General features: G+C 41.7%; 1 protein-coding gene across 13 annotated transcripts in view; it reads right to left on the bottom strand.

The window, feature by feature from the left end:
* The window catches only part of nrxn1a (neurexin 1a), a 2,153,831-nt gene that overhangs the window by 937,444 nt on the left and 1,199,263 nt on the right, over positions 1 to 17,124 (bottom strand). For all 13 annotated transcript variants that reach the window (XM_068044956.1, XM_068044955.1, XM_068044958.1 and 10 more), the window contains 3 exons: positions 10,590 to 10,712; positions 1,757 to 2,138; positions 1,199 to 1,389 (listed from right to left, as the gene is read on the bottom strand). In XM_068044956.1, coding sequence (XP_067901057.1) covers positions 1,199 to 1,389; positions 1,757 to 2,138; positions 10,590 to 10,712 — 696 coding nt within the window. The remainder of the gene's footprint in view (positions 1 to 1,198; positions 1,390 to 1,756; positions 2,139 to 10,589; positions 10,713 to 17,124) is intronic.

Raw genomic sequence — 17,124 nt, 5'->3', positions numbered from 1 at the left:
TGAATTTACGGCCCCATATCCTCTCCTTCACCAAGACCATCTACTTCCATATCCGTAACATCGCCCATCTCCATCCCTGTCTTAGCTCCTCTGCTGATGAAACCCTCATCCATGCCTTTTTATTTCTAGACTTGACAGTTCCAACACACTTCTGGCTGGCCTCCCACTTTGCACCTTCCATAAACTTGAGCTTATCCAAAACTCTGCTGCCCATATCCCAATTCACACCAAGTCCTGCTCAACCATCACTCTTGTGCTCACTGATACACCACACTGGCTCCCAGTCTGGCAACACCTAGATTTAAAAATTCTCATCCTTATTTTCAAATCTCTCCATGGCCTTGGTCCTCCCCATCTCTGTATCTCCTCCAGCCCTACAATCCTTAGATGTCTGCGCTCCTCCAATTCTGGCCTCTCGCGCAGCCCCAATTTTCATTGCTCCACCATTTTTCGCCATGCCTTCAACTGCCTAGGCCCTAGGCCCTAAGCTCTTGAATTCCCTCTCTAAACCTCTCTGCCTCTCTCTCATCCTTTAGGAAATCCCTTATAACTAACTATTTAGCCAAGCTTTTGGCTCAGTGTTAAATTTTGTTTGACAATGCTCCTGTGAAGCAGCTTGTCAAGTTTTGCTACTTTATAGGCATTATATAAATGCAAATTGTCGTTGTCGGTTTGTACCAGCACTGCTTTCTGAAGGTAGAGCCGAAATGGTGGGCAGGAAAGTGCAGCTTTGCAAGTTACATACTCAATTCTCCACTACTTGAAAACGTTCAGTAGATGCTGAGATGCCAATATTGGCAGAGGGAATAAGAAGAAAAATGACAATGGACTTCAGGATGACTAAAAATCTGCGCAAAGACTCTTCCTCACTTTTCATTCTCATGGCCAATTCAAAAATGCCTGAAGATAGAGCAAATCTAACCCATATTCCTACGTCCAAATCTATACTTGTATAAAATTCCAGTTCCGATCAGTGCCAATTTGAACCTTGGATATTCCACCTGAATTTGAAACTATAAACTGGACAGTGCAAATCCTAAGAGGCAGGGATTAGTCTTAAGAAATCCAAGAAGTCTTAGGAAACAATGCAGGAAAAGACAATTGGAAGATTAATTCTGAAGGATTAAATCAACATTCTGACCAAGAAAAACAGAAGAAATGTTGCTTTATTGAAGAGTAGGTAAACAATCATGTTTACCTTTCAGATCTAGATTTCTGGCTCCGACTGTATTTTGAGTGATGAGTTTGGAGTTGATCTTTACAGTGTGCAAGTTGTTTGTGTCCCTTGAAATCAGCACATTGTGCCACTTATTGTCATTCAGTAGTTTGTCAGAGTTGCCTTTAATGAGGGAAGGACCAGTACCTAAATCGAATACATAGTGTAAGTACCTGTGGGGGGGAAAAAATAAAGAGGTCAGTGTTTAACTCACTGATACTGGAAGAAGACAAAGTCAGTTTGGCTTGTAGTAAAAATTGTGTCCTTGTTCATGCACTTCAGATGCAAAATCAATAACTACACAATTATAAAAGAATCTAAATATAGGTCATTTTTTGCCCCTATTCACTATAAATGGGGACAACTCAGGCTACAGCTATAAAATGTTCTGAATCATAGTATTAGGAAACAGAATTATAATTAAAACTAAAATGGCAATAAAACATTCACGCATAGTCTCCAAAAATATAACATGGAAAATGTGAGAGTTCAAGTTCAGATTTTGCATATTTATTTGAAATTTAATGAATGCAACCATACCCTTTAACAAGCTCAATCACAATGAAGTCATTTCCATCTCCACTGTTGAAGAGTATCAGGCCATCAGCTGATGTAGTCTTGAACTGGAAGAACAGATGCATGGAGGTGTAGGCCTGTAATGTGGACAGTGCAACGTAGCTGGATTTTGTCTTGAAGGTGACAGGATCAGCAATAATGTTTTTTAAACCAAATCTAGCATTGAGTTCGCAGTAGTCAATATCACCATTTTTGCACAGGTCAATGTAGGACATGCCATTGAACATTAGGCTCTGTAAATGGCCGATGAAATTTGAAGGAACATTTGACATGTACCGCCTCTCTGTCACTATGCCTGTTTCAATATTGTGGAACTCAAGACGAGTATGATCTCCTGTCATTTGATCTAAAAGAAAAAAATAAATTTTTTTAAAACCATGCTGTTCCTAAAAGTAAAAAGGAATTAATTGCAAAACATGTTAATAAAAGTGTTGACCACCATTTGCTGTTTAAATTCTATTCTCCTCACTTTACTCTAAACCCATGCACCCATCAATTCCAAACCCATTTGTTTTCATTTACATCTAAAACTGTCCAATAATTTTCTTCTGGCATATTATATAATAATGATAATATTTAAACTTCAACACTGTGCAGAATGGCAAGATTTTTTTCAGCTTTCCAAACATAATTCAGTACTTGTAAATTATTTTTCATGCAAACTATTAGAGTATCCAGCAGATGGCGCCATTTATACACTTAAGTTGCTAACTGTGATACTGATGTGAAAAAAAATTCTCGCATTGTTCCACAACATGCCTTTTAATTCTACCATATGTAATACATAAGTGCAAGTGTTTGATCCATCACCAGCCTATAGTGTTTGCTAAAACATTCCTATTAGCAGGGAGGAACAATAGAATATCTCATCGTTAATACATTTTGCATTTCACTTTGTTTTTGCAGTATATTTTATTGTACTGTGAAACTATTGCATTCCATTAAACCAACTGATAAATATTACTGTACATGAAAAGCAATGAAAAGACGTAAATGAAATAAAGGTTTCCATCAATCATTCTGTTAAGCTTCATCCTGAAGAAAACGCAGGTTTGGGTACAAAGTATAGATTTTTGTGCGTGTAACATGTCAAAACAAACTGGAGATGTTTGAAACTTTATCCTTTAAAACTACATAAATTAGACTTCAATCTCAAATTAAAATATGTCTTTACACAAGCTAGCATCTTAAAATATCTTTATTTTTAATATATGTTCCTGTTTTATGTTGAAAAATGCTGAAATTGATTTAATGAGACACAGTGTAGATATACTGTAGAGAACTGAGTATTTTGTTAGTGGCAAATGGCACTTTAATGCATCAGAGTATGGTAGCAACCCTAAGATATCAATCGGGATTGTAAAGTTTGTGCTTGAGAACACATTAACTGCTGGGCTAATTGATCTCACAATTGTCAAAATGTGTTACAGTAGACGTCAGAAAGACATGGCAGTATCAGTCCCTGGATCCTGGGTAAATGCTGACACTTTAATGAACAATAAAAATCAATTTAACCTTGTGGTATCTGCTGGATCTTCTGTAATTGAGCAATGACTGTAAGTATTTTTAGTAGGATTTCTTATTTTCTTGAATAGTCATGTAAAACTATTAACATATCCATTAAAGATGCTGATGTTTCTTTGACTAAACTCATTCCGAATGGGATATTCTTTTTGAGTACTGATTTTTATGTTCCTAAATATAAAAGATACCACTTTTGGCCTCGGTATGAGCATCAAGCCGTCCCAAACACAGGCAAAAGCAACTTATTCTCCGCCCCAAGTATTTGTTTGAATTGCAATCTCAGAAGAACAGCCTGTGCTGCATTTCTGTGATTGTCTCTTTTTTTTTGGCCTTGAGTAAAACTGGTCAACATGGGCTGCATTTTACCAGCTCTCTAGGGATGGCCTGGGAGCTGGGCTAGGTTCTGTAAAATGGCAAGGGAAGGTGGGGGGGTGGGGGGAGTGGACTTCCCCTCACCTTCCCAACAGCATGGAATTTTATCCAGGGAAGCTAGAGGATGATCTTCCTTCCCGGAGGCCAATTGAGGCCCTTACGAGGCAATTAAGAGCCTCTCCTGCATCGCTGGCATTTAACCAGCAGCTGGTGGGACCCCTGCAGTAAAACCTGGTGGACTCCCTGTGGGCTGGTGGCTGATTGGGCATTCTGCAGCCCGAGGAGGTGCCCCCTCATGGCAGCAAGGACTGCCCTGCAGAAACACACCACCCTACATTCACCAACTGCAACTCCACCACCCCACCCCTTGCCAGGGCCTGCCTGATTGACCTGGGTGACCCCCAACCCCACTTACTGGGCTGAATTTTGTGCTGACGGCAGAGCTCCCTTTGCCGGGCCAAAAAGACAGGGGGAACCCTGCCATGGCCATTTGGAGCCCCCTGCACCCACCCCCGCCCCTCCACCCAGCACAACTGTACAGTGCCAGGCCAATTAACAGCCCAGCACTGGGATCCCTATTCCTTTAAAGACAGGGTCCCTGCCTCCAAGAGTTGCTGTCCAATCACAGGTCCCAGCGCTGGAGACCAAGACCTCAGGTAAGTAAGGTGGGGTCGCCGGGGCCAGGCTGGCAGGCTCCGGCAGAGGGGTGGGGGTTTAATGCAGGTGGAGGGGAAATCCAGGGAGGTGGTTTGTTTGATGGCGGGGGCCCCGCCCCAAGCCAGCAGGGAGGTAGCCTCATTTACTGGACGACCTATCACATGGTGGAGGTCTCCCCCTTCCCGCTCTGCCGCTGGCTTAATGCATAATTTGACAGTGAGTCACATAAGGTGATACCATCACAATATCTCCTTATATGTTTGATAATGCGTCTCGGGATGTTTTACAACGTTAATAGCACAATATAAATGGAAGTTGTTGTTATTGCTGTTGATGAAGCTGGTAGAGAGGTAAAGTTATGTGTTATTGGAATAAATCTAGAAGCTGATCGCGTGCTTGCGGATGATGTTACAGAGAGGCAGCACATGCGAGGAAGAGGAGATGGCCAAAGATAGACTCTTGGGGACTCCAGAATTCATGGTGTAGGGAGGGGAAGACAGACCATTACTGGAGCAACGTTGGCTATGCACAGATCGGTAGGAATGGAACCATGTGACAGTGGTCCCATTAATGTGGATGTCAGAGGCAATGGTCAGGTTGGTCATTTTGAAAGCTGTGGAGAGTTTGCCGAGGGCGAGAAAGAATAAAGCACCATGGTCACAGAAGTTAGCATTTATTACTTAAGTGTGCCATATATATTAGTTGGTCAATTTCTTATCAAGTAGCTAAAGTAGGAAGAATCACATAGAAAAGGACAGGTAGGATTGCTAATACTACTGTAAACAAATTTTATTAGAGAAGAATTTACCCAATTGTCACTTTCTGAGTTACCTCCACTTAACCTTTAAGGAGAGCTACTTGGTACAAAAGGAAGGGTGACTTGAGCAATTTGGGGAAGCTACACTAGGCATCTGTTAAGGTTTTTGCACTTTAACCAGCACAATACCAAAAATGTTGATTTTTAAACTTTCTTATCCATAGCCCATTTATTAGAAGCATTGAGGTATAAACCGTACTTGTGACCAATCTGATTGAAGTCATTATGAAGCACTACTGGAAGCCATTTCAGTTCATTTACTCTAATATTGATTTTCAGGCCGAGAACTTTCTGGCTAATAACAGTGACTTTTAACATCTGCGTTGTTGTTAGTATGCAAATCAGCCAAGAACTTGTGGTGAGGAAGCGATACGCCGTGAATTACGAATCACCACAAATTGCTAGATTTGCACTGCTCCACCATTTGCCTCATGGAAACAGGAACTCGCCCCCAACCTCCCCATGAGTGTCAAGAAATTGCTACATTTGTGCAGTAAATATGAATAAAACTCACTGCAGAAAGTTAGGGCTGGTACTGAACAGAATAAGGACCCTTTTAGTTATGAGCTTTATCTTCCTGTAATGTCACTCATCCTTTCCATCCTAGAAAGGGAACAACTGAAACCAAACACTTGCATTCCTGCAGGTAGTAAATTGTTCTCAGAGACCTTTTTTTTATTCTTAAATGGTACATTTTTTCTTACTTTTCCTTTCTGCATCCTTTTTCTCTCTCTCTCTCAATCCAGTATTTCTTTTCCTCTTACCTTTGTTTCATGTACCTGATTTGACTCTAATTTACCCTATTTCCTTGTTCCTCCTTAAATCACATTGGTTAAGGAGATAGGCTGATGGTCCCATCATTTATCAATGTCCCAGATGCCCTGTTATCAGTTCACATTTCCAGCAGTTTATGGTGCAAGTTTTCTCGAGCTGAAGTTTCCAGGTACCCTAATCCAGCAAATTCTGGGCCTATAACCTTCTTTCAAGTCAATGTTTTTTAAAAATATTGTTAATTTTCTTTGCAGTCCCACAAAACATTTGAAACTAAGTACAAGTAATTGTTACACGGTGGACAGATACACATTGGGAACTTTGTAGATAAAATTTTGTCCGGCAGCCAGACTCAACCGAATGATATACAAATAACAAAGTGACTCATCAGATTCTTGGTCCATACATTATATAAACGTGGAATCTCCCTGCTCAGCATAGTGGGGAAAGTCTTTGCTCGAGTCGCTCTGAACAGGCTCCAGAAGCTGGCCGAGCGCGTCTACCCTGAGGCACAGTGTGGCTTTCGTGCAGAGAGATCGACTATTGACATGCTGTTCTCCCTTCGTCAGATACAGGAGAAATGCCGTGAACAACAGATGCCCCTCTACATTGCTTTCATTGATCTCACCAAAGCCTTTGACCTCGTCAGCAGACGTGGTCTCTTCAGACTACTAGAAAAGATCGGATGTCCACCAAAGCTACTAAGTATCATCACTTCATTCCATGACAATATGAAAGGCACAATTCAACATGGTGGCTCCTCATCAGAGCCCTTTCCTATCCTGAGTGGTGTGAAACAGGGCTGTGTTCTCGCACCCACACTTTTTGGGATTTTCTTCTCCCTGCTGCTTTCACATGCGTTCAAATCCTCTGAAGAAGGAATTTTCCTCCACACAAGATCAGGGGGCAGGTTGTTCAACCTTGCCCGTCTAAGAGCGAAGTCCAAAGTACGGAAAGTCCTCATCAGAGAACTCCTCTTTGCTGACGATGCTGCTTTAACATCTCACACTGAAGAATGCCTGCAGAGTCTCATCGACAGGTTTGCGTCTGCCTGCAATGAATTTGGCCTAACCATCAGCCTCAAGAAAACGAACATCATGGGGCAGGATGTCAGAAATGCTCCATCCATCAATATTGGCGACCACGCTCTGGAAGTGGTTCAAGAGTTCACCTACCTAGGCTCAACTATCACCAGTAACCTGTCTCTAGATGCAGAAATCAACAAGCGCATGGGTAAGGCTTCCACTGCTATGTTCAGACTGGCCAAGAGAGTGTGGGAAAATGGCGCACTGACACGGAACACAAAAGTCCGAGTGTATCAGGCCTGTGTCCTCAGTACCTTGCTCTACGGCAGCGAGGCCTGGACAACGTATGCCAGCCAAGAGCGACGTCTCAATTCATTCCATCTTCGCTGCCTTCGGAGAATACTTGGCATCAGGTGGCAGGACTATATCTCCAACACAGAAGTCCTTGAAGCGGCCAACATCCCCAGCTTATACACACTACTGAGTCAGCGGCGCTTGAGATGGCTTGGCCATGTGAGCCGCATGGAAGATGGCAGGATCCCCAAAGACACATTGTACAGCGAGCTCGCCACTGGTATCAGACCCACCGGCCGTCCATGTCTCCGTTATAAAGACGTCTGCAAACGCGACATGAAATCGTGTGACATTGATCACAAGTCGTGGGAGTCAGTTGCCAGCATTCGCCAGAGCTGGCGGGCAGCCATAAAGACAGGGCTAAATTGTGGCGAGTCGAAGAGACTTAGTAGTTGGCAGGAAAAAAGACAGAGGCGCAAGGGGAGAGCCAACTGTGCAACAGCCCCAACAAACAAATTTCTCTGCAGCACCTGTGGAAGAGCCTGTCACTCCAGAATTGGCCTTTATAGCCACTCCAGGCGCTGCTTCACAAACCACTGACCACCTCCAGGCGCGTATCCATTGTCTCTCGAGATAAGGAGGCCCAAAGAACATTATATAAATACTGTATCCAGTGGATCTTTGACATATTTTGATGGAAATGTGTTATCAGCTGGTCTTGGGCAATTAACTGAAATTGGAACTTGGGCCCCATTGTAATAATTGAACAATTTGCCCATTAGCTCACCGGCAGCAGACCTCAGGTAAATCCTGGACTGGTTGAAAAAGAACAGCAGGGGGATAATTGTGGGATGGCAGCAGCCCTTAGGAGTGTTGTCTGAACTCCTGTTCTTCCCAGCTCCATGGGAAGGCAAATTAAAACAAAAATTCTTTTGGTGGCAGCCTGGCACCCTTCTGCTCAATGTTGACAAATTTTGTTGAGAGGTCCTTAAACAAGCATTAGACCTCTCATTCGCATTCATGAGCCTAATAGTCATTGATGTTGTCGACCTGGGACACCTGAAAATTGTCCAAGGCCAGTATTTAATCTGATATTTTTCAGCCGTCCTTAGGCGAAGGGTATTGGTTTGTGGAATTGCTCAGTTCTATCCCTGTTTTCTGACCACAAAATAGGCACCACAAGAGCAAATTTCTACCTACCATCTGTACACATTGGCATAACAGAAATGATCGACATGTTTCAGGCATCAAAAACTGGTTACAGAATTCTTTGAAAAAACAATGAGATAAGTCAAAAAATAGTAAAGAAAAGTTTAAATGGACATTTCACCTCTTCCAGATGGTGATTTAAGGCGCAATAACAGCTCTGGAGATAAACTGTTAAGTTACAGCAAATGCAGAGTTGCTAAACTAGCAACAGATTTACTAAATTACAAATGAAGAAAAATCTTTGAATAATTTTGCTACTCCCAATTATTACTGAACAATTATTTCTAGTTATTTAAAAATAAAACTGAAAGGAGCTTGTTATGGATGTAGGATGCAATGCGTAGTGTTATCAAAGCAGCAGAGCACATGCCATCATTTGCATTCACTAGAAATCAAAGTTTTGAACTGCCTGGGAATGAGGTTCCTTGCAGTAAGTTGCACTACTGTTAAATCAATGAAAAAGATTTGCACCCTGGATAGGCAACTACAGGTGAGTTTCCTGGGTAAGTTTATTTGAATACCCATTTGAGTAATCCCTAGTGTAAATTCAGTAGAAAATGGGTGCAATGAGCTGAAATATATGAGAATTTCAGTGCGGCCTTTAAAAAGACAGTTCAGCCTGGATACTTCAGCATCAGACTGGAATACAACGGGTTATGGACGAAGCAGTGCTTGGCTCCTTCATCTGACTCTCAGATAATTTCAGTGCTTAACTCCTCAATCTTTTCGTCATGCTTTCCAAGAATTATATCCACAGCAGCAGCACTCATACCAAGGAGTCAGGCAAGGCAGCAAGGCATGGCTGGGCAGTGCAAAGCAGGAGAAGAACACAAAACTTTACCAAATCAGACCTCCAAGCCTTCCTGGAGGAATCTAGAGACAGAGTTCTCAGTGTTTGTGCCAGCAGGTCAGCTAGGAGTATCATTTGTGACACCTGGAGGGAGGTAGCATTAGCACTGAGTGCCAACCCCTTCATCTTTAGGAATGCAAAGCAGGGCCAAAAAAAGTTGAACAACCTCATCAGGCCAGGCAAGGTCATTCTACCTTTTCATCCTTGCCCACCAATACAAACATCATCCTCTAAAAGTAATATGTGAATGAACCCTCAGGCGACCTAATGACAGTAGGAGAGCCGGTGCGACCTTCCGACCACCCAACCCCCGCCACAGAGCCTGACGTCAGGAGCTGAACAAAATTCAGCCCATTGTTTAGCAGTAATTCTTCCCTACCTTGAACCTAGAATCACTTCTGATTCTACTTGTGATTTTGTTCAATTGCATTTAAAAGCCCTTCAACAGAAGGTGCCTCTGTAAAGTAAATCTGATTTTGAAATTCAGACCACATTACACAAATATTCTACTTGCATTAAAATAATACTCTCAGAAGTGATGAGAGTAAATAACTGTAAAAAAAATCAAGGCATAGATAATAAATCTTTTGTATTAAATATACTTGTTAACAAACTAAAACAAATCATGGTTAGTAAACTGTAATGACTTTGATAACCAATAAAGCTACGCTATTTTTTAGGGAATTTTGCATCTTTATCTTGAAATGTAAATTGTAAATATTTAGCACAATTCTTTATTACACCGACTGCTGCACATGGAAGGTAATGATACTTCTGAGAGTTCTGCTGCCATCAGGAGCTAAAATTATTTTCAGCTGAGATGTTCTGAGAGATTGCTAATTGTTATTTTTTTGACATGGCTTGGCGTGGAGTAAAATATCAAAGCAAGTTTTATCACTGGCCTTCAGGGCTAAGTGCTAAACATAGATGAGCAAACAGCTTTCATGAATGATATACACTGTGATTTGTCCCAAAAGGGATGTATTAGTTAATAGTATCTTTGATTTTGCTATCTCTACTTGATAAGGTACTTTTCTCATCATATTTACTTCTACGGCTGGTGTACATATTAAGCTCATTTGCCAAAAGACCATTTCACCCACCAAGAACTTGGCGATGAATACTAATTAACATTTGCTTAGCAACATCATGAAGATCTTAAACTTTTACATGCGCAAAAAAGCTTTCGTGGAATGTGAAAAAGATCAACAATTACTATAATTACAACATAAATTAGCATCCATCTGAGAACTACAAATCCACAAGAGGTTTTATTACCTTCAATGGGTTGTAGTTCATCCACTATCAGCTTCAGATACTTTCCTCGGCGACTCACACGGACTGTGTGCCACTCATTATCATTGAGGTTTTGTCCAGCATAAAGCATTTCTGGACCCTTACCTGGATAAGAATATGGCAATGGACTATTAGGTTTGTGAATTCAGTTCAATACATTTCAATACAATTGAATCATGAATTAAAGCACTTGAGAAAAGAAAGCATATTATGAATTCATGCATAATATATCAACACATAATTAAAATACCAGGACAATTGTCTGTCATGAATAGGCACAAGAGTCTCCTCCAGTTACTTTACTGCTCAACTTAATTTTGATCTGCAACTGTTTAATTAAAAATAGGACAATTTCACTCCTTTGGGTATAACACTGTCCAACCCTTTAGACCATGAAGCATATATATTGCTGAAGTATCCAGTCAAATAATGCAGAAGGACCCTCTTAAATTTCATTGACCTTCCACCAATCTGATTTTGTTTCTCCATTCAAGTACAAACTGTGAAGGTACTGTGATACATTTATGCATTTGCCCACCAATTCAGGTCTACTTTTTATCCATCTGGCCCCCGCCCCCATTGCTGATAACCTCACTGTCACATTCCCAGCACTTATGAATTCTCTTCATAAACCCTCTTCCCTTGCCAAATCCTTCCCCACCTTCAAAAGCCTCCACAAAAACTTCTTCTTTAACTATACTTTTGTCATTTCTCTGAACTCTTCACTTGCTCAATGACCAATCACACTTCTTGAAGTATCTTAGAGAGATACAGCACTGAAGCAGGCCCTTTGGCCCACTGAGTCTGTGCTGACCAACAACCACCCATTTATACCAATCCTACATTAATCCCATATTCCCTACCACATCCCCACCATTCTCCTACCACCTACCTACACACTAGGGGCAATTTACAATGGCCAATTTACCTATCAACCTACAAGTCTTTGGCTATGGGAGGAAACAGGGAGAACTTGCAAACTCTACACAGGCAGTACCCAGAACTGAACCCAGGTCACTGGAGCTGTGAGGCTGCGGTGCTACCCACTGCGCCACTGTGCCCCCATATCTTGGGATATGTTACTACATTAAGGATGTTTTCATATTGCTTTAATTGCAGTAATACTACTTAATATACAACTGAGTATGTAAATAGTCTAATATACATCATCACAGGAAGTGATGAAAGTTAACATGTGATACAGTAGTTGGAGCAGTGTTAGTCAGCAGGTAGCATGTGTACTGAAGAGCTCTCCTAGAATCCTGTTGTTATTCAATAAAGAACCCTTTGTTTACCAATTATTGTCACAGTGTTTGGTATATTTGTGTTAAGAGCTAATAATACAAGATAGTGGCAGTGGTGGGATGTTAATAATGCAATATGGTAGCAGCGATGCAAAGGTCAACAAGATGTTGGCGGCAGTGTTCGACACAGTGACAGCAATCACAAGCATGACATCGCGGACAATGGCAGAAGCCATAAAAACCTGGGACAACACAGAGAATAGCTGGAAGAAGCAGCAGCGGGATTTGGGACCAGATCTGAAAATCACCCTCGAGAATCAATACTCAGAGAGCAAGAGAGAGAGAGAGAGACAGTAAACGAAAGGGGTATTTTATTGGGATGAGAGTTAACCAGAAAGGCAGTGTTCAGGTAGAATCGGGCTCAAGAAAAAAAAAGTCAATCGGAATCGGGCCTGTGAGACTGCACTGCCATTAAGAGTCATGGTTTTCCTGCCAAAAAGCGCTTTGCGGGCAGAGTCTCCCCATGCAGAAGCTGAAAGCCCAAGCTGCAGCCACACAGTGTGACAGAGGTCCACTACTGCAGTTGCAGTAGATCTACTTTATTTTTTCCCTGGAGGGAAAGTCATCAAAGGAGAAATAGTTAAGGCAAAAGCTATGGCAAAAGCATTTTTGTGAGCAAGAAATTTTTATGCCATGACCATGAAATACCCAGCTATGAATTGGAAGGTTCCAGTTGTCCTTCATGAATTCCAACTATTTTGACATCATATGGAGTTATCCTTTTTAGATCTTGCCATCACAGAACCCAACAAGCAAGCAATACAAATTAAGATTGCGATTGGCAATGAAGGTCTCCATCCCATCAACACTTCTGGACTGTCAGAAGAAGACCAGAAATACCCATTTAAACTCTGGACAATGCTGGACGATCAATTAAGAGTCAAGGTCAACTTCAGGATCAATCGACTTGAACTGATGGTCTACAGACAATAGCCCAACGAAACTATTGACCAGTTTGTCAGTAGATGTCAAGGAAACGGCGGTTTCTCAGATGCAGAACTCTCCGAGAGAGTAATGGAGCTGATAATCGAATCAACTCCAAGAGCAGCATTCCAGAAGGATCTGCTTGACAAGAAAAAACAGGTACAACATGAAGAGTCTACTCAAAGATGGTTGAAAATACAAAGTTATAGCAGCAAGCAGGCAACATATATAAGAGCTTGGAGTAGCAACAACCATAGGTGAGGCAGCCAAGGCACCTTGACAGGGCAAGGTGTGTGTCAAGTGCGATCTAATGCATCAGCCACGTAACTGTCCTGCATTCAGAGATACCTGCAAGGTGTGTGGTCCAAAGAGACACTGGGTAAGAAGTGTGGAAAATCTGGCAACAAAGAAGTGATCAGAAGCCACAGCTCAACAAAATAGACTCCACCTAGTGGTGAGAATAGAAAAAAGCATTTACAGTGGCGCAGTGGCTAGCACTGCAGCCTCGCAGCTCCAGCGACCTGGGTTCGGTCCTGGGTACTGCCTGTGTGGTTTGCACGTTCTCCCTGTGACCACGTGGGTTTCCTCCAGGTGCTCCGGTTTCCTCCCACATGCCAAAGACTTGTGGGATGATAGGTAAATTGGCCATTGTAAATAAATTGCCCCTAGTGGTGGTAGGAGAATTGAGGGAAGGTGGGGATGTGAGAGGGGAAAAATGGGATTAATGTAGGATTAGTATAACTGGGTGGTTGATGGTCAGTGTGGACTCGGTGGGCCGAAGGGCCTGTTTTGGTGCTGTATCTCTCTATATGACTCTAAGTACCATTTTAAGAACAGGCACATCCATGAGGTAGGCAGAGACCTGGACAACAAAGAAAGCATTGAAAGAGGCAAACTCGAGCTAGAAAGTGAACAAGTTTTCCGCACGGTAATAGTCACACAGTATTTGGATACAATCACACAACTGGAAGCTTTCACCACAGTTAAAATTATATGTACTAGCAAATGTTGCAAGCACAAGCTATGACTGAAGATAGACACTGGGGCAAGTGTCAACATTTTACCACTGCGGATACTCAAAGAAATGTACCTAGCAAAGTGGCAATCTATGTTACAGCCAACAAGAGTTCGACTCACCGCAAATAACAGTTCATCAATTTATTGCATGGGAGCATTGACGTTGAAGTGCAGATGTGGAAATTCTGCATGGTCGCCACAAGAGTTCTATGTTGTTGACACCAATGGTCTAGCGGTAGCAGGACTACCAGCATGCGGTGAACTCCAAATCGTGACAATTCATGAGATTACTAAAGTACCAATGCTAGATAATCAAGGCAAATGTGACTTTATTGAGTTTATTCAAGATCTGCAACAGAAATACCTGGACAGATTTGACACCGTGGGCAGTTTTTTTAGGAGATGCTGTTCTTCACCTGAAAGACAACACAGTTCCTTCTACAGATCCACTATGGAACTGCAGTGTCCATTTAAAGGACAAGCTAAAGGCTGAGCTCGACACAGTGGAACAGGGGATTATTTGCCGTGTTCAGCAACACACTGATTGGTGTAGTTCTATAACCACTGTAATTAGGAAAGATGGTACCATCAGAGTATGCTTGGATCCCAGAAGATTAAATCAAGCACTCAAGAGGTGTCCACACAAGATTCCTACTTTAGAAGATTCAAGCCAAGGTTTGCTAGAGCCAAATTCTTCTCAAAATTGGATGCAAAACATGGTTATTGGTCAGTGCGCCTTTCCGATGATTCACAGGAAGTGACAACATTCAGAACGTTATTTGGGAGGTATTGCTTTCTACGGTTACCATTTAGTCTGTCTGTGAGTCAAGACCTGTTCCAACAACATATGGATCGCATTATCGAGTGTTCCTGGCTGTGTTTGCATTGCAGATGACATAGCAGTCATAGGAACTATCAAGGAAGAGCTTGACAGGAATCTTAACATTCTAATGGAGACGGTTAGCAGAGAAAACCTGTGTTTAATAGCAAAAAATGTGCTATCAGTCTGTGCCATATTAATTTTTTCCGGTTCAATTGATTCCAACAGTGGAATACAACCAGATTCCAGTAAAGTTGAAGATGTGCAATCAATGCCTTCTCTTCAAGATAAAGAAGATTTACAGAGGTGTTTGGGCCTGTTTAACTTCTTTGCACCATATATCTCGAATTTCTCTGAGAAAGCATCATCATTGCATGTGCTTCTCATTCAGTTTACCAATCATTGTCACAGTGTTTGGCATGCAGGTGTAAGAACCACTAACACAACAAAGGGCACTACTGAAATGCAAGTTATTGTTGAAAAGTCAGAATTTGAAGGAAATTGTTATAGTATAACAATGTGACACTTGAAATGATACAGATGTGAAGTTACTTCACTGAAAAGTCTGATTGAACTTTTTTAAATTCTCAGGATGTGGGCATAACTGACAAGGTCAGCACTTATTGCCCATCCTTAGTTGCCCTGAGAAAAGTGGTGGACGTTCTTCTTGAATCACTAGTAGTGGTTTGATACAACTGAACGGCTTGCTAGATCACTTCAGAAGGTAATTAAGAGTTAACCACATTGGTGAAGGACTGAAGTCACATGCAGGACAGAGTGGGTAAGTTTGGCACATTCCTTTCCCTAAAGGACATTAGTGAACCAGTTGTTTTTTATGACAATCTAACAGATTCATTGTCATTTTTACTAACACCAGTTTTTTGTTCCCTTTTTTAAAAAACTCAATTCAACTCATCAAACTGCTATAGTGGGATTTAAACTTAAGTTCTCCATACAACCATACCCTCATGTATACACACATATGAAAAGGAAAAGTAAAAAGCCCATCAAAGTTCACCTTATCCATTATATGGTGCAGTCTTGTGCACAACCCTTCCCAATCAGTACTAATGATAACTCCTGAGAGAGGAAAATAGCAAGAAAGAAAAAAATGGGGTATTTCAGAAAAAGCTCTGGGAAATTCTGCCCTGATTCCTTAAGACAATGAAGTAAACTCCCGGAGATGAAAACTTCTGATATAATATTTCAGCCTTTGCAAAGGGTACTTTGGTAGCAAAATAGCTGCCACAAAAGATATGGTGGCAGGAAATAATGCCTTTGGCCAAAGGATAGAACAGCACAATAATCAAACTCCATGTTAGATGCATGACAAAGTGGAAGTATCATAACATGAGGTGACAGCATTGAGGTTGACTCTGTTTTTCACTCAGGGGTACTCTATAATTCAGCTTCAAAACACAGCAGTAAGTGTTCTTACAGGCCTTTTCAAATGTACTTTCAAACACAATACAGCTCTTAGCATTCCTGAACACTTATTTGATATAGAATCATAGAATCAGAAAGTTTACAGCACAGAAAGTGTCCACTTGGACCATTGTGTCTGTGCCAGCCAAAAGAAAAGAGCCACCCAGCCTAATCCCACTTTCCAGCATTTGGTCCATTGCCCTGCAGGTTATGGCACTTCAGGTGCACATCCAGGCACCGTTTAAATGAAATGAGGTTTTTTGCTTCAACTACCCTTTCAGGCAGTGAATTCCAGACCCTCACCACCCTCTTATATGAATGGTTATATGACGCAGTGCTATTTTGGTGCAAACTGCAGGTAATTTCAGCATCTAAAATTATATAATCAGGGCCAGAATTAAATATTGCAATTGGGAAACTGGCAGACACCCCTGTTACCACTTCAAAATAAGAGTGAAACAATAAGAGAGGTACTAAATGGATGGAGATATGGTATAATTGATTTTGACCCAAACTTTTGATTGGTTAGGCCTACTTTATGTCTGTTTGTTGGGCACAACCAATCAGAAAATCTATCTTACTGTATTTTAGGTGAAATCAGTCCTGGTAGTTAATACATTGCATAGATGCAACAAGTTCAATATCTTGGGGCGGCACAGTGGCGCAGTGGTTAGCACCGCAGCCTCACAGCTCCAGCGACCCGGGTTCAATTCTGGGTACTGCCTGTGTGGAGTTTGCAAGTTCTCCCTGTGTCTGCGTGGGTTTCCTCCGGGTGCTCCGGTTTCCTCCCACAGCCAAAAAGACTTGCAGGTGGATAGGTAAATTGGCCATTATAAATTGCCCCTAGTATAGGTAGGTGGTAGGGGAATATAAGGATAGGTGAGGATGTGGTAGGAATATGGGATTAGTGTAGGATTAGTATAAATGGGTGGTTAATGGTCGGCACAGACTCGGTGGGCCGAAGGGCCTGTTTCAGTGCTGTGTATCTAAATCTAAAAATCTTCCATTTACTGAACAAGATAAGTCA

The sequence above is a fragment of the Heterodontus francisci genome, chromosome 13 (genome assembly GCF_036365525.1).
Source record: "Heterodontus francisci isolate sHetFra1 chromosome 13, sHetFra1.hap1, whole genome shotgun sequence".
NCBI lineage: Eukaryota > Metazoa > Chordata > Chondrichthyes > Heterodontiformes > Heterodontidae > Heterodontus > Heterodontus francisci.
This window is presented reverse-complemented; position numbering and strand designations above follow the sequence as displayed.